This window comes from Acanthaster planci, linkage group LG01 (genome assembly GCF_054643075.1).
Source record: "Acanthaster planci isolate LZ-2023a linkage group LG01, COTS_SCS, whole genome shotgun sequence".
NCBI classification, from domain to species: domain Eukaryota; kingdom Metazoa; phylum Echinodermata; class Asteroidea; order Valvatida; family Acanthasteridae; genus Acanthaster; species Acanthaster planci.
Genome location: NC_141777.1, coordinates 3,053,790 through 3,077,731, shown reverse-complemented (window position 1 = coordinate 3,077,731; position 23,942 = coordinate 3,053,790). Strand labels below are relative to the sequence as shown.

Genomic DNA, 23,942 nt, shown 5'->3' with positions numbered 1-23,942 from the left:
CTGTACTACTAGTACACAAGAGAGAGCACGAAGTAAATAGGCTACATGCAGGCCAAACTGGACTGGTTCTGGCAGGCTGGCTAACCGTGGAATCGATTTTGAGTGGAGTACATAGGTTTCGGGAGTCGTTTGTAACAGTCTTCTTCAAAAGTGTGATATCCCTGGTAAATGATATTATAAATTAACGTTTTTAGGTGAGTGCTGCTTTGATAGATTTTTTGTTCAGTTGTTGTCGACACGAGCAGACGTGCATGTCATGATTCATATGTTGTCAGAAAACACCGCTGGCTAATCAATCTGCTTTATCAATTTCGTGATAAAACCAAAACAATCTTGAGTCATGTCATGATGTACGTATAGTTGGCTACGTGTATTGTACGAAGGGACAAATTGTGCATGATTCTTGTGCATATGTACATGTATGTCTGTAGGCCTATGGAATTTTAGAAATTATTTTAACCTCCGTCAGGTAGGGCGGGCCTTGCCAGCTGTTTAAAATTTATTTACATGGCATACGGCGGCATGGACATCCGGGACTCTCCCAAAATGGTAGGTAGTAACCGATGAAAATGGCAACCATGGTGACATACGCGTGCACCATCCAGTCAGAGGATCAGATTACACAATCATTTCTTTGATCAGTATACGTACGAGTAGCCCCACTAGTGTGGCACGGACTCTCACTCCCACTCCATCCTTAGCCTAGCTAGCCACACATCCATATATGCAATTTCGTGTCGGCGTACTGAAAATTTTCGGGGCACCCACTAATCATCGTGGGCACAATTTCTTTTGCACACAGAGATGATCCTTAGCCTCTCCGCTTTCTTGGCTCGATTTATTGAATGATTTAACTCACGTTGTTCTGGTATTTTCCAGTCTTTTTGCCTTCACCCATTCAATCTCACAGACTCACTCTCACATCGCCATCTTTTGCCAATGCAAAACGTGCGCGCTTACCTCTAAGCCACATACACCTACGTACACTTGCTTTGTTCAGGGCCAGAATGTAATGTCTTTTGTGGTATTGGTGCAATGTCCCTGTTGTATTTTGCAAAAATAACCTAAAAAATGTATGACCATATGTATGTATGACACTTTTTTATCAGTTCAGCCCCACAGTTGAACTCACTAGAACAGCTTGCTTAACAAGCTAAATGTCAGTTGATGCCCACATAGCAGTACGACTTTGGACACATTTGGTACATGTAGATGGGTAATTCCAGAAAGTAGGGGTCCTTGGTTTTTTTGGTGTCCCTGTCACATCTGACATATGATTTTGTAAGTTCAGAACAAAACTTTCTAATTTTCAAGAGTGATGAATTAATGCAAATTACCTGCCAAACAAATAATACTAGCTCAAAATTAATTTGGTGATACTTCCGTGGCAAATAACAAAGGTCAGATGTTATAGGGACACGAAAATGTCATGGACCCCTAATTTCTGGATTTACCCAGATCTGTGTGGTTGGTTTATCTGGATGCCATCCGTTTGTCAGATTGCAAAGTCAATCACACTCTTTAATTAATTCACGCCTCTGTAAGATTGTCTTGAAAAGGGGAACCAAGTCAGAGATGTCGCGTAATGTTATTGGCCGATCACATTTATCTACATCTATAGGCTACCCTACGTGCGTACCAGTACCTGCCAGTCATGTTCAACAATACTGGTACCAAATTCCGAATTTCATCCGTCACCCACCATTGCTACCAAATAGCATTTGATTTGTGGCATCAAAGTCACTTTGCATGCCCAAGAAGTACAATATGAGCCTGTCTCAGCTAACAGACAACTTGGAGATGGTGGCAAACATTTCTTTGATACCATATCATAAGAGGCGGGACAATGGAGGTAAACATTTAGGGGAGACATACCCAGAGGTGCACACATTTTGCAGGGGTGCTGAAAGCGCTTCAACTGCAGTTTGTGTCTGTGTAGTTTTCATTAGTACGTCCCCACCAATCCGCCAAAGTGGACGTAGGAAAAGTATGAGAAAATAGTCTCCTTGACATCACTTTGAGGTGTTAGTGTCCAGAGTACACTTATTGTATATGTTGTGTCCGAAATTGTCGAGTTTCATATCCTTTTTTCATAAATAAAACATTTGCAGGGAAAGTATGTCAGATATCTTTTGTTCCTTAAAAACTACTAAAAACCATCATAAAAAGAGATTTTAGAAATACACCTGTACCAAACCCTTAATGTACGTACGTGGTATGGTTATGACTGTAGTCAGCAAGAGAGGGTTTGCATGGCTGCCATCTTGGAGGCCAATGTTTTTGTTCCACAGGATATACACAAAGGAGGTTTCCCTCTAGAACACAAGAACTGCCCTGCAAGATGGCTGCCATGCAAAGCTAGAGCATATTAAAGTATAGGCTGACAAAGCCCTGCATATTTGGAAGAATTAAGTACACTGTATATGTGTTAATTAGAAAAGTTTTAAGAGATAAATCCAGCGCAGTGAGTGTATGGAAGGAGAGGAGTAGTGCAAAATATGGCCATGAAGAGGCCAGTATGTGGCTATTGTGTGTGCTATGAAAAATACCTTTTAGGATCTAAGTTTCTTGGTTAAACCTTGACATAAGAAAGTTCATCATTCAGAGTTCACTTCACTGTTTAGTGTAGAGATTGTAAACTAAAATACGGGATGTCTCATTTGAAATGGTCTGGACACTGCCTATTCTCACTGACTGGCTGCCTTTACTAAATGAATGCACAGAGACACCTGTACAGTCATTTGAAAAAGTTTAAGACCACCTGGAATGTTATTGATATTTCTTTCACTTGGCCTGCACTACATTGTCTCATTGAATAATTATTTAACCTTTTTTCAAAGTGGTGCATAACATCAGTGTAGTGCTGTGTAACATACATGTATACCCATTTGAATGAAATTTTTTGCAAAGGCTGGTATTGTGTGATATTTTGTCCGCAAGGCAGCATGGGTAAAAAAAAAGCCAGTCTAAGTAATCAGAAATAAAGGAGGGCAGTACTAAATATTAGACTGTTAACATTTCAAATCCTGGAAATGTAGTCAAATAGCTGTTAAACCAAGATACTAAGGTTACACATTGAAAATAAGCATAATGTAAGTTGCCATTATTTGGTTTGGTTTTCCTTCAGGTAAATGCATTTTGTATGGGTGGTCCTAAACATTTGCAAATGACTGTACCAGTCAACGGCATTTGTCTTGACACTGAGGCTTTTCCAAACGATGACATACATGTACATGCATGTGTGCAGGATTTTGTTTTGCTATTGGGTTTTAAAATCCACATGGAGCATGTTTCCTTGCACCTCTCACCACTTACTGCACAAATGGTAGTTTTTCACCTACCCAGGAGGGAATTTTTCATTTTGTTATGGATCTTGTTGTATGCTATTAACTGTTCGCTAATCTGTGTGCTTGTACATGTTTGTGTAATGAGGTGCATGTACCTACATGTACTTGACATGTACACAGGGTCTTCATATGTTAAAGTCGGAATGGATATTTCATTTGGAATTTGTTAATTGAATATTTGGAAGAATATATCCTTATTCCTCTTGAAGCTGACATGCTAGGCATGCAGGTTTTTTTCTGGTGGGAGTTTTTAGTATCAGAAATATCGTGTTTGAGGAGAAAACAGGAAAATTATGCATATGTGTACAATTTAACCCGTATCATGAAGGAGTATGGAAAATATGCAGTTTTACATTGAAATCCTCAAAACTCAAAAGTGCCTTAAAATAAAGTGAAAATGGTTGAGAGATTGCATCATAAGTACATGTATCATATACGTACATGTGTGCACCGGTAAATTGCTTTTCTCAAGCTTAAGATCCAGGCTTCCACTAGGCTTCATGATTGAAAAAAAAAACAACCCAAATTAAAGTTGTCACCATATCCCCCCCTGTTCCAGAATTTTGTGTCATGGAAATTTAAATTTAGATGTTCTGTCAAGTAATATGACAAGTACATGTATAAACATCTTTATTTTGGGATCGTCAGAGGAAGGGGTTATTTATTTCCGAAACACTGAATCACCCGGTCTTAAAAAAGACACATAGATTACGGCCTGGGAAAATGCAGAACGTAGTGAAGCACCCCATGTAGGTAATCCAGTTCGTAGGACAGACGGTAGTGACTAAAACTAATTACCATGACTCAATGAGTCACATATGCGTTACTTAGTGGCTTGGGGACAGGTTGTTAGTCTAAATGTAGGTTCCTCCTTCCCCAATATCTCCCTGTGTATGCCTATTCAGCGTGTACATATGCACTGTACATGTATACCGTGTATGTACATGTAGACTTGCTGTTGCACAGCGGTTACTTCATTACATGTATCTACATGTAGGTATATGTACATGTAGACTTGCTGTTGCACAGCGGTTACTTCATTACATGTATCTACATGTAGGTATATGTACATGTGTATCTCACTGATCACAATTAACATTTCCCTTTCCGCCCTGTGCACGTGTCTTCCTGTGTTGCAGCACAAAAGGTTCCCCGAATGTGATTACACATCTCATACAACCTACATGTACGTGTAAACAAGAGAAGGTTACATGGGAGTGTTTCACTTCTCCAGGCTCATGTGAATTGGAATTGGACATCAGTCGGCACGGGTGTGCATGTGATTGATTTTTTTAGTATGCAGATGCCCCCCGCATGACACGTTCATGTGCAACGGTGAGTAACTTGAAAGCAGACTGGTGAACCATGGACAGTAATAAAGATGTCATACGGTTGGCAAGCGCTGTAGTGTTTCAGCAAGGTGAATTTCTCATTAGCCTCGGTATTATGGGAGCAGTGACACGTTTCACAGATTTTATGAAATGCCTTTTCCAGATCAGTTTGTTTTCATCTGCTTGACATCAAAACATGAGCTTAGTTTTCACTTTATACATGTACATGTAATAATGTGATGAGTTGAGGTATGCATTTTGGATATGTGTAAATGTACACTATTGTACAATGTTGTGTATATATACCTAGGTGTACATTTGTAAAAAAATGTTTTCCTTCCATAGTTCAAGGTCATTTTCTGTTGGATCTCGGTGTAAATGTCATCTTTTTTCCCCCCATGGCTGCTCCATTTGGCTCTCCAAACATTCACTGTATTGTGTCTGTCTGACAGCTGGTGCTGTTTTGGGGTCTGTGTTTGGTTTTCTGTACTTGGCACCAAAACGTGAGCGCAGTTGAATGCTTCCATTCTGCAGATGACAGAAGACTAAAAAATAAACCTTGTATGTTGTACTGTGTGCAGAATCTCCTAATCCTTGGGCCTGCAGCTAGTTGTGAATTTTGTCTCAGCGTTGATTTTGGTGACCCGTTTATGTTTGAGTTGAAATCGGTGATGTTGGAGAGATATAGTACTTGTACGTGTGTTTCATCAGCTTTGGGAAGGCTACAGTGATTCTTTGAAGCCTTGCCCTACCAAGATCCTTCAAAATCTGCTAGGGGATTTGAAGGAGTTTGTAGGATTAAGAGCTTCACAGTGTTCACGAGGCGTGATGTCATTTACATGTGTATAATGGTAGTTCTCCCAGGCAATGTGTTTTGGAGCATCTGCATATTCATGTTCGTGTACCAGTCTAGGAAATACATTGGGAGTGGGGATGTCAGTCACAAGAGAACAGGGTAATTTTCACTGGTTGTCATGTCTAGTTGGCCAGCAGCTAGTGTATGGAGTAATTGGTATTCCTCATTGATACCGGTAGCATTAATTAATTAATCTGTATAAGATGTGTAAATGGGTTATAATAATTAGTAAGTAGTCTCTCTGCTTGTGTTTCTGTTGGATGTGTACTCCATGGTGGCTTAGGTTGAATCTGTCCTCCTACAATCTGCTCTGATGTGCTCTAGCAGGAGATGGCATACATGAATTATGTCCTTTTCAAACTTTCACTTTGGTAGGAAAACACCATGCACACATGCAATGGTTTGTGTTCTTTCAGTGCAGGACACACTGGGCACAGGTGGCCAGTGAGAGTGGATATGCACGTATGCATTTTTAGTTGCAAGGCTGTAATGGTAAATTACAGGTGAACTTCAAAAAATATATCCCAAAGAAGTCAAGTGTCCATGTACATGTACATGTGGAGTTTGGTGCTTTGTACTGATCTACTGGACAGTCCTTCACTGTGTAGTGCTACATGTACCTGTACATATCTCCTCTAAAGGACATGACCCGCGTTGATGACAGTGATCCTCAGTGCACATGATATTCCTGATATTGAATCAATCTGTAGCCTTGGGATGTTTGACTAGTTGAAGTCTGTGGATTTTAATACTAAGCCCATATGGTGCATTAGTCATCGGTGGTATTGACAAACAACTGTGCAGTCTGCATACACAGTTCTAATTATATGTACCTATCCTTGGATGCAGGAGCGATAATTACCCAGTTTGGAGTCTCCCACACAATGAAAGCTTGCACAGCTGACTGGGGGTTGTAATATTCTGTTATGATGCGTAGTAGGGGAGAGTATTGATCTAGCACTCGAAGAGTCAGTCCTGCCGAAGCTGTTTTTTTTACGCGCTGTTCAGATGGGTTGTGCTTCACGCCAGATACGGTGTGTCTTCCTCTTGGCCTCTTTTAACGAAAATGCGGCTGAGTGAAATGCATCTCCTGAGATGTTGAAACTCTACCGCTTATGAGTGTATGCCTCTGACCCTGTTCATGTGTTATTTGGTACACGTAAGTTTTGGCACTTCAGACTGTTCACGGGTGTATTTGTACAATGCACACATCACTTACATGTGCTGGCATTGGATCAAACTGTCAATTTACGAGGCACAAATGGAAGTCGGTGTGTTGCTGAGATGCCAATATATATGCTGTTTTCAGATGAATAATTTTGTTAACATTTATAATGTAATATGGGCGTTTCACAATAGTGCGCCTCCAAGAGTTTGCAATGTGTTGGCCAATCACAGTGCGCGAAATTTGTCGACCCAGTGCGCGTTTGAAAAGGGTCGACAGATTTCGAGTGTTGTGATTGGCCAACGCGTTGCAAACTCTTGGAGGCGCACTATTGTGAATCACCCTTATTGGTGCCTTTGTACATATGCTTGAAAAACGGGGAGGGAATATTTCAGAGCTGTTCTGTTTGTCATCATGAAGGTGGTAAAATTGTAAGAAAAGTTACTTGAGAAAAGCTGTCCTTACTTTGGCTTAAATTTAGGCTAACACATCCGTATCCACGTACGTGAAGGCTTGCAGTTTGATTGTACGTACACTTGAGCCATATTTGCTAATGCGCAGGTGCAGTGTATTACATCTACTTCTAAACATCCATCCAATAAGCCATTTGCAAATTAACTTGTAATAAAATCTGGTGCACTGAGTTATCTGACTGCACATAAACATAACAATTGGAATTCCTCAGACTAAAGACACTGTTGCTATACCACGTGATTCGGGGCAAGCTTTTGCATAGGGACCACCATCTCTGGATTAGACTGGTTCCTTTGTGCCCTTCTTAACCATTGAGAACAGTGTATTGTTGCAAGGCGTCTCTTATGTAACTAAGCAAAAGCTTGCCCCAAATCACGAGGTATAGCAACAGTGGTTTTAGCAAGGAGAATTCAAATTGTTATGTTCACGTGAATTTAAAGAACTCAGTTTACCAGATTTGGGTCAAAGTTAACTCGCAAAAGGCTTATTCAAAGAATGACTGAAAATAAAACCTCCACTTTGCATTTATGCCCACTTTTTTCTTTCTCTTTCCATACTGCAGTTATCAATGCCAGGACTGTTATTGGCCCACACTCTGCGGGAAAACAGGTAATTTAGTTTTCATTCATCAGATTTGGAAAATTCCTCTCAGATTTTGGAAAATTCCTTACCAGTTTATATTTATTTGTGTTCTAAGCCATACGTGTATACATGTGCACGTGTAAAGATCAAAGCCACAGGTTTAATGGCCAGTTTGTATGTTTTATTATTATTTATTTTTTTGCTGTGCACATGCATACAAGACCAGTTAACAAAAATATGCACTTTAATGAATGTGAGATGCATTATCGTACCACTGGTACCAAGTGCTACATGTACATGTAAATGCCAACTTTGGTATCACATGTTTTGCGACCACAATTTGCCATCAGGTTTCAAGTGTTTTTAGGAAATGCTGACATCAAGTGAAACCAACAAGTGAAATCAGGGAAAGTGGATGTTGATCAGCGTCATTTGTTCATACATATGTATAAGTGTATGCATGACCTTGGGTCACCTGACCAAAATGCACAGTGAAACTGGAGGATTTAAAACTAACTACCGTACAGTACATTCGTTTTTGGAATTCATGTTTAAATTGTTGAAGAGGCCCATATTTTCCTAGTCAGGAAAAGTTCTCTGCTTGTTTTGAAATGAAGCATGAAATATCCAGAAAGCAGACGAAACTGAAACCTTACCAGTTTCCTGTCATCATTTGGTTAATGAAGCAACTGGATGCCATATCTTATGTTGTCAAGCTCTTTGAACATGGACCAATAGATTTATCCCTATAATCTACCGGGTACCATCAGAGAAAATGGTGCTGCCAATTCATTGATACCGGTACACGTAACTCATCACATGGAGAAAAGGTATGATAGAGAGCGACATTGTTAAAATCACTGGCAAGTCTTGTATATACATGTATATGGTACATGTACTTTCCTCATTATTTTCATTTTAAAAACTGGTTTGTATGTACAATATGGTTAAAGCATGTACATGTTCCGGTGTCTGACCATGTTTATTGTTTTTTAACCATTTGCTGCCGGGGTTGCTGGTGCCGCCGGACACGTACATGTATTCTTTATACGCGTGGCCAGGGTCTCCGAAATCAGACAAAGGGAACTGGGCCTTGTAACAAAAAAATGTACTCGTAACAAAAATCCAGGCTGCTGGGCATTACCAACATTTTTTCACTCTCAAAAGTGGAGATAATCCAGCCTTGTTTGAAACAGTATACCACTGTTTTAGGTATTTAAAGTGAGCGGATTACCACCGGGGACAAAAGCTCCACCACCGCAGTGATGAGCCACACAGTACCGCTGCATGCTAATCTGTCCCCTATTGAAAAGAGGTCAGCAGGGCACTGTGCCAGGTTTGTGAACAAAAGAAAATTATGTAACACGGCACAATCTGAGCTCTTTTTACAAAGCAGCAGGCCTTGCTTCAATAGATGTTGTCTGTCAGGTTAGAGTAGAAACCAGACAGTCCTTCGTGTGGGTGTAAGTGTCCAGTAAATGAAGATATGAATTTTTAAAGAATTTTGAAAACAGAAAAAATTGAAAACTATCCCGTCCCAGCATCATCAACATTCTTAAATGCCCCCTGCGTGAAGTGGTTCATGTCAGTCTACCAGTATTGAATGTGAATGACATGGCACACGGCATGCGTTCAAGCGACTTTAAAACTCGTGCAGATAATGAGAACAAACTGTAGATGTAGACTGAATTAGACATTATAAAGTCAGAGATGTAGCCGTGACTGTCTTGTTTTGTAATGATACACTATGCACATACATGTACAGTATTGCTTATAGCGCAGTGTTTTGAGAATCATTGGCGAGAGGGTGACGCATGAAATGTCTGTATTACGGAGTGTGCAAAAATTCGGTAGGGTTAATTCTTGGGGAAAAACAGGTAATCAGCTGACAGACAGGAACCATCTACAATGAATCAGGTGGGATTTGAACCAAGGGTCGCCACAGGTGGACCCGCCAAGAAAGCTTTTAAGGGTCTCTGGTGGACCAGCTACTTGTACATGCAGCCCACGGCCAATAGTCTTCTAGCCACTGCTGTCAGAGTTGACCAGCCAAAGGCAAAGGTTCTAAAGTTTAATCTTGGTGGGACTGATAAAAAAATTGGTGAACAACGTTTAATATTTATTTCATTTCTTAAGTGCCATCTCTATTAACAATATTTAATAGCGCTGTACATACCAGGTATATCGAAATAGCAAAAATAATGATTACACTTTCATAACAGTTATATAAAAACTACAATTAAAATTATAATTGAAAGTTACAAAAACTACATCTAAGTTACGGGTTGAACCACATTGTTAATAAAACATAAAATTACATGCATAAGACCTTGTTAATAATTACATTTACATGTAGTTAAAAGGTACATGTATGTCTTGATGGCATGCTTCAACGCGTGAAGGTGGCCTTAGCATGGGATTCAGGGCCAACTTACATGTGCATGTTTGTAAGGATCTTCTTCTCCTTTTGAGTGCAGGTCTACTGCAATTCTGAGGATCTCAGAGGTACATGTAGAGATTTTCACAAATATTGGAAGCAATTTTAGATATCAATTGGTGTACAGATTTCTCATCAAGGTAATGTTGTGTATGAGGGAATATTCCAGAAGATGAAATTTGCAAAACGTGGTTGCCAGATTTGCAAGTTTGATGGCTGCTTTTTAAAAATGGTGGGAGACATCAAAAGTTTCAAAACATGATCTGTCACCAGGATGCATCTTTAGATTCAAGAATCTGAGAAAACTGAGTTATACTGGTACTGTGAGTGAAAATGAACATGTACACCACCTGTATGTAAATGTTATACATACAATGTGTATGTTGGCCATACACTCAACTTCTGTCATTAAATTGTTGCTGGTACATGTATAGTGTACATGTACATGTACATATGTGTACGCGTACACAGTTTTATTACACTGCTGTTAAATTCATCATCCCAGTGAACTTACAACTATATGATATTGAGCTTGATAGCACATTAGTCCCTATGTCAAAACTACTGGATTTGTACTCTGAAATGCTTAGCATTCAGTGTGCGTGCACATTAATATATGCATGTTAAGTGAACCAGTTGTCGACTGTTGGTTGCCAGTGAGTTGCATTAGGAGACAGAATCGATTTTTTGTACACTTCAAGGATTTTTGTCATAAATGATCAAGGAGTTTGAAAATACAGCCCCATGTCAAAGCTTTGTAAAATTGCATTGTCATATGGCAGGTTCTTTTCTCCGTTTTCAAAATTCAATCTTCCTTTTGTTACCGAGTTTCATCAAAGAATGAACATCCAAACATCATTTTTTTTGTATTGTGGTTTTTTTTTACACCTTTTCGTTCATTTGAAGTGCGAAAGATGAAAATAGTGATGCATATGTGTAGGACATGATAATGAGACTTTAATTTCCTTATTGTAATCAGAGCTGCTCAGCTGACTGTTTTAATAGAACTGCTATCGGTTTTCAGATTACAGTTTTTTTGTGCTAGCACTAAACTGTTCAGTAACTTGGCATTCACCTGTCATATCGTACACAAAATGCACTTATGTCAGGTGGCACTCCACCACCTTTGAGTTACGGACTACTGTACTTGTAAAAAAGCTTTCATCCAATATGTGGCATACACTTACTGGTACACACACATTGGAATAAACTGATGTAAGTACCATCAAGAATGGTTAGATACAATATTTCTTGCCCTCCTAGAGCGAAAATAGCGGAACCCTCTTGTGACATTTTAAAGCCGATGCTTGTGTATTGTACTGTACATTACAGTTGAAAGTTAACCTGGGAATAAGAAATGCTCTTCACACTTTTTCTCTTCCCAGAGAATTCATTTTCATTTCACAAATGTAAAAAAAAACTTTTCCCACAAGAGATTTTCACAGCTACGCGTATTCCTGCATGTGGGAAAAAAAGTGGGAAAACTTGTCAAGCCTTTTCACACAACTGGGAAATTATTTTCCTGCCTTGTGAATGTGAGTGAGTGTAAATGTCAAAGTGAATTCTTTTCACAAAATTTCCCATGCCAATGCAGTGTTAACTGTCAGTTACAATGTACTGTAATGTAGGCGTTGTTGACATAAAATGTACACGTACACATACGTTTATATGTTTCTGTATAAAAAAAAAAGGTATAGTGTTTGCCACCTTTGTCTGGACCATTACTTGACCAAGATCCAAACCTAGCTCAATGGAGTTGTATATTTATGGGAGCTGGTGAGGAAACATGGGAGACACTGTCCTTCTCCCCCCCCCTCCTAAATTGGAAAAGTTAGAAAGAAATAGAAAAAAAGATAAAAGTGCTAGTTTTCATGAACATGCCTTGTAATTGACCCCCCCTTCCTCCTTTGTTGATGGTTTGCTAATCTGCCGTTTTTGAGGGCTTTCCTTCCCTCGTTCTCTCCCCCTCCCCTGCGGAGAGCGACCGGTATGTCCCTTCTGGATAAAACTTCTGGCAACGCCCATGGTAATGGCAGTAAACTTCCTGTGACATTATCTTCTTCTGGCACAGCGTCAGTTTGAAGAAAAACAGGATAGTATGTCGTGTTGAAATTTCTGAGCCGCAATGTGTAATACGGCATGACATCTTTCACTTTCTAGCAATGGGTCTTTGTGGAGATACATGTAGAAGACCACTTCTAAATCTCAAACAGATACATTTCCACCGTCAATTAACTGAAGAGTGCAAAGCTTTTTGATTTTTGGGAGACTGAAGACATCAGGACTTCAGCAATTTCCTTGTAATTTGTGGTTGTTTGACCTCACAGTCTTGAGACTCAAGGACTCAATCCTCAAAGCCTGTGGCGTGGTTTCAGGCAGAGGGTTATATGTTTGAACAATTTTCGGCCATTACTGCCAAACCGATTGCCCTTGTTTCCCAAATGCTCCAGCCCCAATTTATCTGAGAAGGAAACCATTTCTTAGGAAATATGGCGAAAGATTTGCTGAGAACTAGTTCTGCAAAATTCCGTCCAGAATTCTTTGCAGATCTCCACGTTATCACAATGAAATTTCACTGCAACTATATAGCCCAGAATCCTATGAGATCGTCCCTATTGCATTAACCCATATTCCTTGCTAAAATGTGACATTCGTGTACGGTACCCTATCTGCTAACCACTAGCCAGGGTGTGGTGGTTCCGGTATATTAGGTAGAGATTATTCCCCAGCAATAAGAAAAACCGTGAAATTGGAACCAATTTTCACCAGCTCAACTTCCTCTGCTTGGCAACATTATTTGTATATCGGCTCTAAGTGGTATGAAACACCCTTGATGTAACATTAGTTGCCTTCAATCTCACTATTTCTTACAGGTTAAAGAGATTAAACATTGACTCCAGGCACATACTGATCAGTCCTTAACCTATTAAGGCCAAGCTCTATGCAGCAACTGAACCAGCTTCAAGCCAAATCATTCGTAATTTGATTCATCCACAATGCAACCATTAATGACAACCAGAAGGTCTTCCCTGTGATAGCAAAACACAAGGTAAGCTTGACAGTTAGGCATCTGGTAAAAATGGCCATTGGCTTTGAGTGTGAGAGCTACACCCAAATATATTGATGTAATGCAGCCTGCATATGGACACAAGTGCTACTGTGTTAACTCGCAGAAAATGCGATTGTGTTTCTTTCCCCCAGCTGGTTTCTGAGACAGATTTCCCATTCCCATGAGTCATGATTGATGAAGGCATTGGTGTATCTTGACTTCAGTTCATGACGATCACTGATATTTTCCAGGTGTTCAGCTCGGAATGGTTAATTCATGATGTTATTAATTGTAATTCTATAGATTGTGAATCAGAGTGTGCCTTGTATCAAGGCACCCCTTTACTGTGAACTCTGTATCAATGGTGCACAGTCACGATTCTCAAGTGAACCCTGGGGCTTCCTGTTCATACATAGTCAGTGCATGAACTGAAGAAGTTGTCAGTGAAGGACAAAATTTGGCCCCCTTTTTCCCAAATAGCCGTTCTCATTACTAAAATGGGACTTGGTGGGACTCCTTCAGTTAGCAGGCAAGGGTTTAGATTGGAACTTTTTTTGGGGGGGGACTGAAATTATTTGGGGACGAGAACAATCTCGTGGAGAAACTGGTTTGCCAAAGCAGTTGTAATAAAATGTAACACAAATGGGCTGATTTCTTGGGAAGAGGGAGATGTAGTTGGGGGAGGGGATTGCTGTAAGACTTTAAATAAAAGGAGTTGCATCTCGTCACTGTTCCTAGTTTGCCTTGAGTGATGAATATGCTAGAAAGCCTTTAAAATGGACCTTAGCCCCTATTACCATTCTCTGTTCCTGTGTTGTAACTGATTCCATTTACCAAAACAGGACATCCCAGATCGTAGAGTTATAGCCAACTTCCTCTGGTGTTTTTTTTATCCGCAGAGTTCAAAGGCGAGTTTTGGCAGTGTTGGCTGCTCGGAAAACATCTGGTAGTTTCCGTGTTGTGTCTCATTAAAGAAGAGGAGACTGTCCAGAGAGTAAGAGGGGCCCATCAGGTATGGCGTTAGTCTGGAAGAGATTGCAGAGGGTGGGCAAACGGGCAGCCAAGTTTAAATTTACGGCGTCATTCCATGAACTCATGGTGGAAGTCACTAAGAAATGGTAAGTGGCGCCTTATGTTGTTTGTTGCTTTGTTTGTGTATTTGTTTGTTGGCATGTTTGTCTGTTTGTTTGTTTGTTTTTGCTTTTAGAATTTTTGACATTTTCCAAATATTTTGGGGGTAATCTAACCCACCTGTTTTTTTGGTGGTCAAATTAGTACTGATCTGAGTTTTCTATTGCTCCATTTATCCCAAAAGCATAATGAGATAAATTAAAATCACAACAGAAGTGGTCTCCACAAATTGAAAACAGAATTACCTGTTCATAGTTTGATTTAGGACTACCAGCCTTGATTAAGCAGAATGCCGAACTTAGTACAGATTATGTAAACAAATGTAAACTTCAGACAATCTAGCAGTGCGTTACTTTTTCCCTAATATGCCCACTGCAGAGAAGTATACATTTAGATTTACACCTACAGAAACGATTTTCTTGTAAATCTAATAATTTGTGTACATGTAGATCCTGGGAGTCCCAGTCAACACAGTGACATCAGGGTTTTTTACCGTGGAAAAAAAAGACAAGGACAGGGAAGTTGTAAAAGAAGGAAGGAAGCTTCACAGCTCACCCAACGTACACTTGCATTTGTGGGGAAATCCATACCATACTTGTACCGATAGTTGTTGTGAAAGTCTGTGGGGCTGTTGGACCAGAGATATCTGTGGCTGTTTCTTGGTTAGCTGCGGCAAGAAGTCCTTAAATGTATTTACTTGGAAATTTTTCCTTCCTGATTTGCCATGATTTTCATTCACTTTCAGTTCTTCATTGCGCCATTCGAGCAAAATAGTGATACCAGGAGATCCATAATGCTTAGCTTTAGGGATCAACCGATGTTGGTTTTAACTGCCGATTCGATGTCCAATGTTTTAATCAGAACATCGGCCGCTGTCCGATCTGATCCTATGTTTTACTGACAGTAACTGAAACCGCAACCTGAACAGCACGTAGGCCTATTTCTAATAACCTTAACACAGTGTACCTCCTTCAAGTGTCTGTTTACACATTAATATGATTAGCTTTTCCTTTATTGTCACTGAGTTGAGAGAATAAATTGTGTACATGTACATCATATGGCCTTCGTACGTTACCTACAGTGCTCCGCCGTTGTATTCATGCATACATGTACATGTAGAAGAGACACATGTACACAGCACCTTGGGCTGAATCATAGGTAGCCTTTAGTCAAGGTGTGCATGGCACCGGTGCACAATGCTCGGCTTGTGGTTCCCTCCCCTGCATTGGTGTGCGTCATTGGTGCAGGTAGTCACACGTGTCTTGAGTAAAGGCTACCTTCAGACCAGTCACACAACACCTTGTGATGCCACATACCGTGTAGTTCCCTGGTTCTTTTCATGGCGATCAATGGAAACAGTACACATGTACACTGACTGTTCCTTGGGGCCGCGGTCCGTGCATTGAGTTGTTGCGGCACGGATCGCGCAAATGTAATTTTCGGGAATACTTTAGATGGGTTAATCTATGGTGTAACTGTTCATTTATCTCGTCAAATGAAAAAGCCTCAGTTTTTATTCATACCAAAAAAAAATTGAAATTTGTGCTTGTCAAAACTGAGTGCAGAGTTTGTTCCTTTCTTTACTTTAACATCAGCACTCATATCAGCAAGGAAGGTCAACTTTTGCCAATGTGATGTTTTGCCAATGTTGCTGAACATCAGCCCGATCCAGTGTCTGATTCGATCATCGGTTGATCCCTACTTAGCTTGTAAAACAGACACAATTTTTCCATGTTGGTTTCACAAAATTTCACCGTTGAGTGCATTGCACCTACATAATTTAAAAAGCGCTATATAGATTTGTCAGATGTAGAAAAGAACTGATGCTTGATCTGCTGTCATTTTATATGTAAGGGACATACATGTAAGCTGCCATCTTTACTTACAATTAACCACTCGACTCTGGATGACGTGTAAACCCACATTATTTTCCTTATTTGTTCCACGGAAGATGTGTACACTCATTTAAGAATTCTTGTCTCATATCTGCGGTTGACATACATGTATTAATGCGTCGTGCTTGGTTGGGTCAAAGTGCAATTACAAGGCTGAAGAATCGGCGCGTAACAGAACCCGCTCCCGCAGCTTTTTCGGGTAAGAAAGTCCGATGTTAACGGGCCATAGCACAATCTGTTTAATATCCGTCATCGCTTGATTTTCAAAGTATATGCAGTTCACTGCTTGATTTGTTCCAGGCTGACTGAATGTTGGAAGTTGGCACCCACTCTTGAAGAAGTAAACTGAACCAATCTGATGTTGATGCTAGTGCATGCAGTTCAGCATGCGTTTATTCATTGCTCATTTAGCATTTGGTTGGGATAGGCTACAAGAGTTTCTCGATTTATTTCCAGTGGTGTGCCTTGGTGATGGAGACCTGTAGGGATAAGGCAGTGAAGACATACATGTATTAGAGGTGGGAGGAAGATCCTAGCCATATATTCCAGGCAAAATCCCTTGGAATCTGGGAGAAACTGAAAAACCAATCCACCTGCCCACCTAGATAGGGGTGGCAAATGGCAAAGAAGGTACCAATGTGTCAACCTGACTCCTTGGGTTTTGTGACTCATGGAAGATTAAACCCAAGCAACTGCAACAACACCTTAAACGATCGTCCTCATTCAGGACTGTTAAATGTAACCCAACTGTGCCGGGTTTTGTGGCATCAAAATCAAAGTAAAGTCAACATGTGCATGAACATGAAGGAAATGATTGATCTACAAAATTGTTAGTACTCTCAGGCCTGTAATTGCACATTGGCTACAGAGATCAAGGTCTCTGGAGACCACGGGTAGCCTCGGTGCCCACTTGAAGCGAAAGATCCATGACCTTGCCCCTTCAGAACGGAAATTCCAGGTCACAGTGCAGTCTGGTTACTCAGGCCTGACTCAACCCCTTGACTGTGGCCTCTTGACACCTGGCCTGCCTGCAAGGGATGTTTTCTGGAGGGGAGATGGGAAGGGTTGGCTACTATCTCCCCTTCATCTTTGTCGGCAAAAGAGTCTTTCTTTTCAGCAGATTTATGGAACTGATGGCAGAAGAAAATGTCTTGCTAACAGTGTATACTGCCCATTGTCGGGTACAGTTCAGTACCACCTGTTTTAACAGGGCTCCCCGGTGTTAGATGGTACCACTGTTGTCTACCGGTTGTTACTTTATATGTCAAGGGACCAGCTTACAAGGGAGTTAACATACATGTAGGACGGAGTTTGTTAGCCGCCGCCAATAAAATGAGTGAAGGAGGCTCACTTGGACTTGACTATGGTTATGGTTGAGATCAGTCTCTTGTCACAGCTTAGAAGTGTATTTATGGCTTAGAGGTGCACTCTTCTCGCACTGTAATGCACTTCCTCTAGTACACGTAGGCACATGGCCTCATGTAACGTCAACAGACCGCTCCACTCATCAAAGACAAGCTGGGCAATTTTCACTTAGTGGGACTTTGAAAGCTGGAGAAATTCTGGGTTGCTTGTAGGCAATATTTGAAAAATGTTGACAGGCACCTTAATTGAGCCCATGACGTAATTAAAGTGTAAAAAATGCGTATTCACTGCTAAAAGGGCAAAGAGTCGAAGCATTATTGACTATGGCATTATTGCTTTGAAAGTAAATTTTGACCACGGAAGTGTCATGCTGCCCTCTAGAGGCAGACTTAATATTGATACCACTAGGTCTTTGAAGAATGATCTTTCGTTTGTTACTGAAAGTTAATTTGCATGTTGAATTTAGCATCAATGTGTGCAGAAATTTCAGCCTTGGTTGGCCTTTTTGATCAAATTGGCATGTACAGTAGTGTCACAGTGCTTCTGGCATGTCTGGCAGCGGCATCCTCTTGTTGGTATGTTGGTAATCATACACCGCAAAAAGTATTTTGTTGGAGGCCTATAGCTTGCCAAGTTCTTGTGTTTGGCAGGAAGTGCAACTGTGATATTCCGGTAACAAAAGAAAGGCCTACATGTACATGGACAAACAGAAAATGTGTCATGGATCCAGGAGCATTTGCGAAACTTTTATTTTGTCCCCAGCAATGGCTTTTTAATCACTGGCTTCATGATTTGTAGGCTCCTGGCTTTGGCAGCTCTGACCAGATGTTGGTCCACAAGCAGTATGCATTCCTACATTGTGAAGAGAGAGTTTGGAGTCGTTGCACAGGGTTTAAAGATAAAAGACTCACATAAACTTCAGGTACAAAAGGTTCCCATGCCAGAGGCAACACTGTACTGATTCTGTGTGTAAGAAATGGCCAAGGCATCAACTGTAGAAGTGTGAGAGCGCCCTCATTTGTCAGGCTTTGTCCAGTTTACTACATGCATTTGGATATCAATGGATACATACATGTACATGTATCTTTGAAGATACCAGTACACCTTAAGCATAGTTCCTTGTTGGTGCATATCCTTTGTAACTAATTTTGTTGTAGGGAAGTGGTTTGCATTAAATTTTCCTTTGCCACAACCCTTTTCTTGAACGGACCAGTGTCACGTTTCCTCATAATGAAATTCACAACTAACATAGCAGTTGAACAGTTTTTGTGCAGATGGTAAACTCCTTGATACGTGTATTTAGCACCAAGCGTGTAGAAGGAATAGAAGAAAGGATGGAGGTTTTTTACTGTTAATAATGTTATGACCAGGGCTTCTTGTAATTCCGTAATCCAAGGTTGAGCCCAGCAAATCCCCTGTTGTTCATTTGAACTCTGCAATTAGAGCATGTTTCATTCTCCTGAACTTTATGGCCCCAGCTTTACCATTTAACAGTGTTAACTCCAAAGAGATTCAATGAAGGGGTCTGCCAATTATGTACTGAGGGCAAGCCGTCTGAACAGTACTTGTGCATGTACGCAAGCCACAAGCAAAAACCATAGGCTTGGCTCCAGCAAGGCAGTGATCGCATTCATAACCCACAAGGAAATGCTTCACACACAAAAAGACCCAATTTTCTCTGGTGTAACCTCCCCCCCTTCAGCCCTCCTGGAAATTAATTTGCAGTACACTGTGTAGCGGCTATTGTGATGTCAGTTTCCATTCATCTGCCCTGGTGCATGTAGTTACCCGGGACAAAAGCCTCATTTGTTATTTTAGATTAAGGGGCTCTTAAAAGTGCCTCCATGGCAGAGTGCTTGACCATACAGCTGTACATACCACGGCTGGAGGATGTCAGCATTTGTGAGAGTGTTACTTCTGTGGACTGTCTTCTTGAGAGAGAAGTCCATGTTATCTGTTTCTAGCCCCTCCCCCCACAAGGCCAGTTAATTTCCACACACTTCTTGAAGTTGAAATGCCACAACAGAAATTGGAAATAGACTGCTCTTAATGGTTAGTTTTTGAACTCAATAAAGGCATAAGATAACGTAGCTAGAGATGTTCCGCATGGACTTGTACATGTATAATCATGGGATAAGTGTTCATGTCCTTGCTTCAACAAACAATTTTTTTCACAGAAGACACCACATAAACTCATGTAGAACTTTTTTCACATTTAAACCAATCCCTTGTGAGACAACCTTGTAATCACTGATGTGAATTAGATACAAAAAAAAAGGACTTTCAGTTGTGTCTTAGCATTGATTTGAATGTTCACTTACAAGTGCATTATGAAGTGCAGTGTGTAAAACTGTATACACGTATCAGTGTAAATAACTGTGTCAAATAAAACATCTGCAACATTTCACATTTGAGATCATATTTTTTATTGAAAGAATGAAGCATATTGTAAATGTACATTGCATTTATAATTCAGTTTTAAGAAAAGAACATTGTACATTGCATTTAAAAGGAGTGCAGCCATTGCTACTGGTGTTATAAGTATTTTGGACAGAACTTTCTGTGACTAATTTTTGCATTTGGAGGACTGTGCTAACAAGTGACCAATGGTGTTCAGTTATTTTTCGCACCCCTGACTAAATGACCACAGCGGGTTAGAGCCATGCATGGTAGATCAGACATTCAGGCGTTTAAGCCAGCACTTGTCAGACATGAAACCTGATTAATTCCGTTTCAGTTTACCTCAAGCCAAGACAAAAAGTCAAGGCATCACCCCGGCATTGTGAGGCCCGCAAGCCCATTTCACAGGCCGAGACTCCGAACAATTACATCCAATTTGGAGTGCTGTTGAGGATTTGTTTGAGGGGAAAAAGAGAAGAGAAACGAACAAAAAAAGCCAGGTCAAGAATTGAACGTACATACGAGTACGCACATGTAGCCAATGCCAGAAGCCGTTGGGTAGGGTGAATGGGACTCGCATATAACCAAGTGTTCCTGTCCGCCAAGAATGAAGCCAGGACAAGGCCCTACCGCAACAAAAGCCGCCAGTTACAAGCCCATTGTGGCGAATGACCTTTATCCACCATCCCTATTCAAAACGGCCTTCAAACTTCTGCCCAACCACAAACGCTGTGCATGCGTTCATGACGCTTTGCAGCATTCACTATCCCCCATCCCCCACTCCTGCTTCTCCCCCCCCCCCCCGTCGAAGAAAGCGGGAGCTTTTTTCACCCAGGGCTATTTTTACACCAGCCTTTTTTGTTGATGGTCCCCACCGAGCATATGTTTTGGTAGGGCCTTTCTGGTCAATGTGGAACTTGTGGAGTATATAAAGAGTTGGGCACGTATGTAGGGGCATTTTTTTCCCTTGTTTCCAAATGAAAAGGAACTGGGAAGAAAAAAAGAAGAAGTGTGTGGCTCCAGGCTGCCAGTGTGCCCTCTCCACCATCGCTCACTCTCGTAATAATTTCAAAGAGGGAAGGTTAAAGAAACAGTTGAAATAATGACTTGACAAGTATGGTTACTCCCAACCTTAAGGATAATACAGCCTTATGACAACACAGGGCTATACTGACAGTGATTTGACATGACATTTTGAGGCGAAAAACCTGTAAAACTGGCCATTGACATCATGAGTATCATGCCACTGCACACTGCATGCGAGTCTTGTCATTGGTGCTGCTTTTCCCGGTGCAGGATTCAATTTTAAAATTTCCTCAGGAGGAACAACGTGCAGTCACATGCCCTCATGCTTTGTTGCATAAAGGTCAAAAAGTAGAAGCCATGGCTGTGACTGAAATCCATGGCTAAGACTTTCAAAAACACCGGAGACTATGAAAAATAGATTCATCTGTAAGTCAGGGGCTTCCAATGCAGTGTGTGCTATTGCCGTAGCCAAACCCAAGCCAAATTATTCAGATGAGGCCATAGTTCAAATCTCTGGGTTTGATGCAGGTTTACCCAAGAATTCTAAGATAGCCTTCAAAGACCCTGCTTAAATGATAATTCAGGAACACGTTTTAGGACTCGGACGTACATACTCTGATGTATACAGGTATCAAGATGCACCGTACTGCATGACTTGAATTGGCTTTCTTGTATGTTGGTTGTTATTATTTAGGAATTGGAAGATGTTTAACCTAAAAAAAAAATGAATTCTCTTTGAATAATCATGACAAGTTTGTCGGATTAGGAGATGAGTACCCATACTGGAACATTGATGGAGTGCCCTCAACCTTAATTTATTGCCAGCATGCTTTTGTACAGTGCTCAGTGCCAGTGTGATCAAGTGAGAATGAAAAATCCCTATTGTCACTGCATCTGTTCACCCACCTGTATCAAGAATGGCCGTGTACTGCCCCTGTTAATTGCACCCATCAACTTGTTACCTCTTTGCAGCCCGTCTTTCTCCTCTTGATTCACTTCACCTTTTCTTGGGTACATAATCTCACCTAATTGAACTCCCCATTCTGCCAAGGATTGCAACCACACCGCCTTGTGTACAGGTACCTCGCCAACCTAAATCCAAAGTCATTTGTTCCTCAACTGGTGAGATTGTACCCTTCGCTCCCTTGATTATGCCATTATATCCACCTTCTTATGCAGTGGATTGTGATGTTGCCTTTCAAAATTCCGCTTCTAAAGTAGAGTTACCCCAAACATCCTTGTTGTGTTTTTCTTCTTAATTCTAATGCTATTCTCTGTGATTTTCTTTTTTTATGGAGGGATTAAAAGTTGTCTTTTCTGCTCTCGATACAGCTTAGGTTTTCTGCTCAGACTTAATCTTTTGATTTAATAGATATCAGAGTTTGAATGTCGAGTGATGTAGATGTAGAAGGTAATTTAATCAAAGACAGGTTTTTCTTTTCTAATGGGGAGGTAATTTTATGAGAGTTTTTTGACAAGCAACTTGCCAAAAAGCAACCATCCCACATTATCCGAAATTGGCTTGAAGTTGAACATGTATCTTTTAGAGGAATGGAAACTACATCCCACATAAGCTGCCAGTCCTTTGTTTGCATCCTACCTAGCAAACAACAATTACTTGGGATGCTCACTCAGTTCTACCATTTCTTGAAAAGTCGATTCCTATTGATAACCCAACCTAATGAAATGAATCCTAAATGAGCAAAATCCGTTTGAAATGAAAGATCTTCAAAAGAATCTCGTCAAAAGAATCTCACACAGTGTAAATCATACGGGACCTTCCACATATTTCCATCCACATAATGTCTGTTTCTTTGTCAAGATTCCAAGCAAGATGATGCATCAAAATAGAGGTCAGTCAGCTCTTTCTAAGGCAAGCTAAAACAGAAAAGATGAAAACAGCCTTTACCCTCAATCCTCCAATAGTCAGATGTTAGAGAGTTGAGGGCAACTCATTGTGTGAGATATCCCGATCTGATCACATTTGTAACATCCGTGTATGCTGCCCTTCTTCTGCTGTGCTTTTTTCTATTCCTCGTCACTCCTTGCTCTGATGAGTGATGACGCTCGCATCACTTGGATGTTTGTTTAAGTAGAGTTTGGCTTTTTTTAATGGAATAAGTGCATTTCTAAAGTTTTGTTTTTAGTACATGTAGGTTTACACAGTTTGTGTTCCTGTGCAGTCACTGTGTGTAGGAATGAAGTACATGTACATGTACAAGTCTAGTGTACCAAGTGATACCAAGATATCTTAGAAGAAAAAGATACCCGGTTTACATGTACATGTACCTGTATGATATCATAATTCTTTAGCCAACAGAATTATATTGCATCGAGTGATGCTTCTTTGTAAGGACCGGTCTCACTTGTACATGTACATGTACCCATAGCTGCACTGGTGTATTGAACACTGAAATAAGGTTCATAACTTCAATTTCATTCTAGCAAGATATATGGCAAAGCCAAATGTGTCCTACGTTAAGAAGTCTAACAGGCTTCCTCTTGCTACAAAAGATGATGACGCATACCCAGGGGATAAAAAAGCTTTCCGAAATCCCTTTTGTTGCTTTGAGGTTTAAACTGGCCACGAAATCTGCAAAGCCAGTATCACTGTTATTGAAAAAAATACCCACAGAACATGGAAACTGAATTTGCCTTTGTAGGATTATTGTAACTGTCTTGTGGCTAGCCATCTCTGAAGGGATTAGCACCTTGTAGTTTCGGACGCTGCCTGTCATTTTAGCTCTTCTCCCAATCAGTTGAGAGTCTGTATGTTGGTCGGTGGAAAGCTGGGAACAGATGTAATGATTCTTATGTTCTGCACTGAAATTCTAGTGTTGCAGCATTACATATGCATGTGGCACATAATTAAGCCCAATCTTTA

The 23,942-nt window shown here is 40.6% G+C and overlaps 1 protein-coding gene across 8 annotated transcripts in view; it reads left to right on the top strand.

The window, feature by feature from the left end:
* The first annotated feature begins 12 nt into the window (after nt 1–12).
* The window catches only part of ehbp1 (EH domain binding protein 1), a 64,543-nt gene continuing 40,613 nt past the window's right edge, over nt 13–23,942 (top strand). For 3 of the 8 annotated variants that reach the window (XM_022225569.2, XM_022225568.2, XM_022225563.2), the window contains exons 1-4: nt 13–194; nt 7,736–7,782; nt 13,066–13,241; nt 14,141–14,359. In XM_022225569.2, coding sequence (XP_022081261.2) covers nt 14,256–14,359 — 104 coding nt within the window. In that variant the 5' untranslated portion in view covers nt 13–194; nt 7,736–7,782; nt 13,066–13,241; nt 14,141–14,255. Of the gene's footprint in view, nt 195–4,534; nt 4,768–6,458; nt 6,569–6,615; nt 6,694–7,735; nt 7,783–13,065; nt 13,242–14,140; nt 14,360–23,942 lie in introns of those variants that run through there. The other 5 variants (XM_022225564.2, XM_022225566.2, XM_022225565.2 and 2 more) reach the window with 5 other exon arrangements.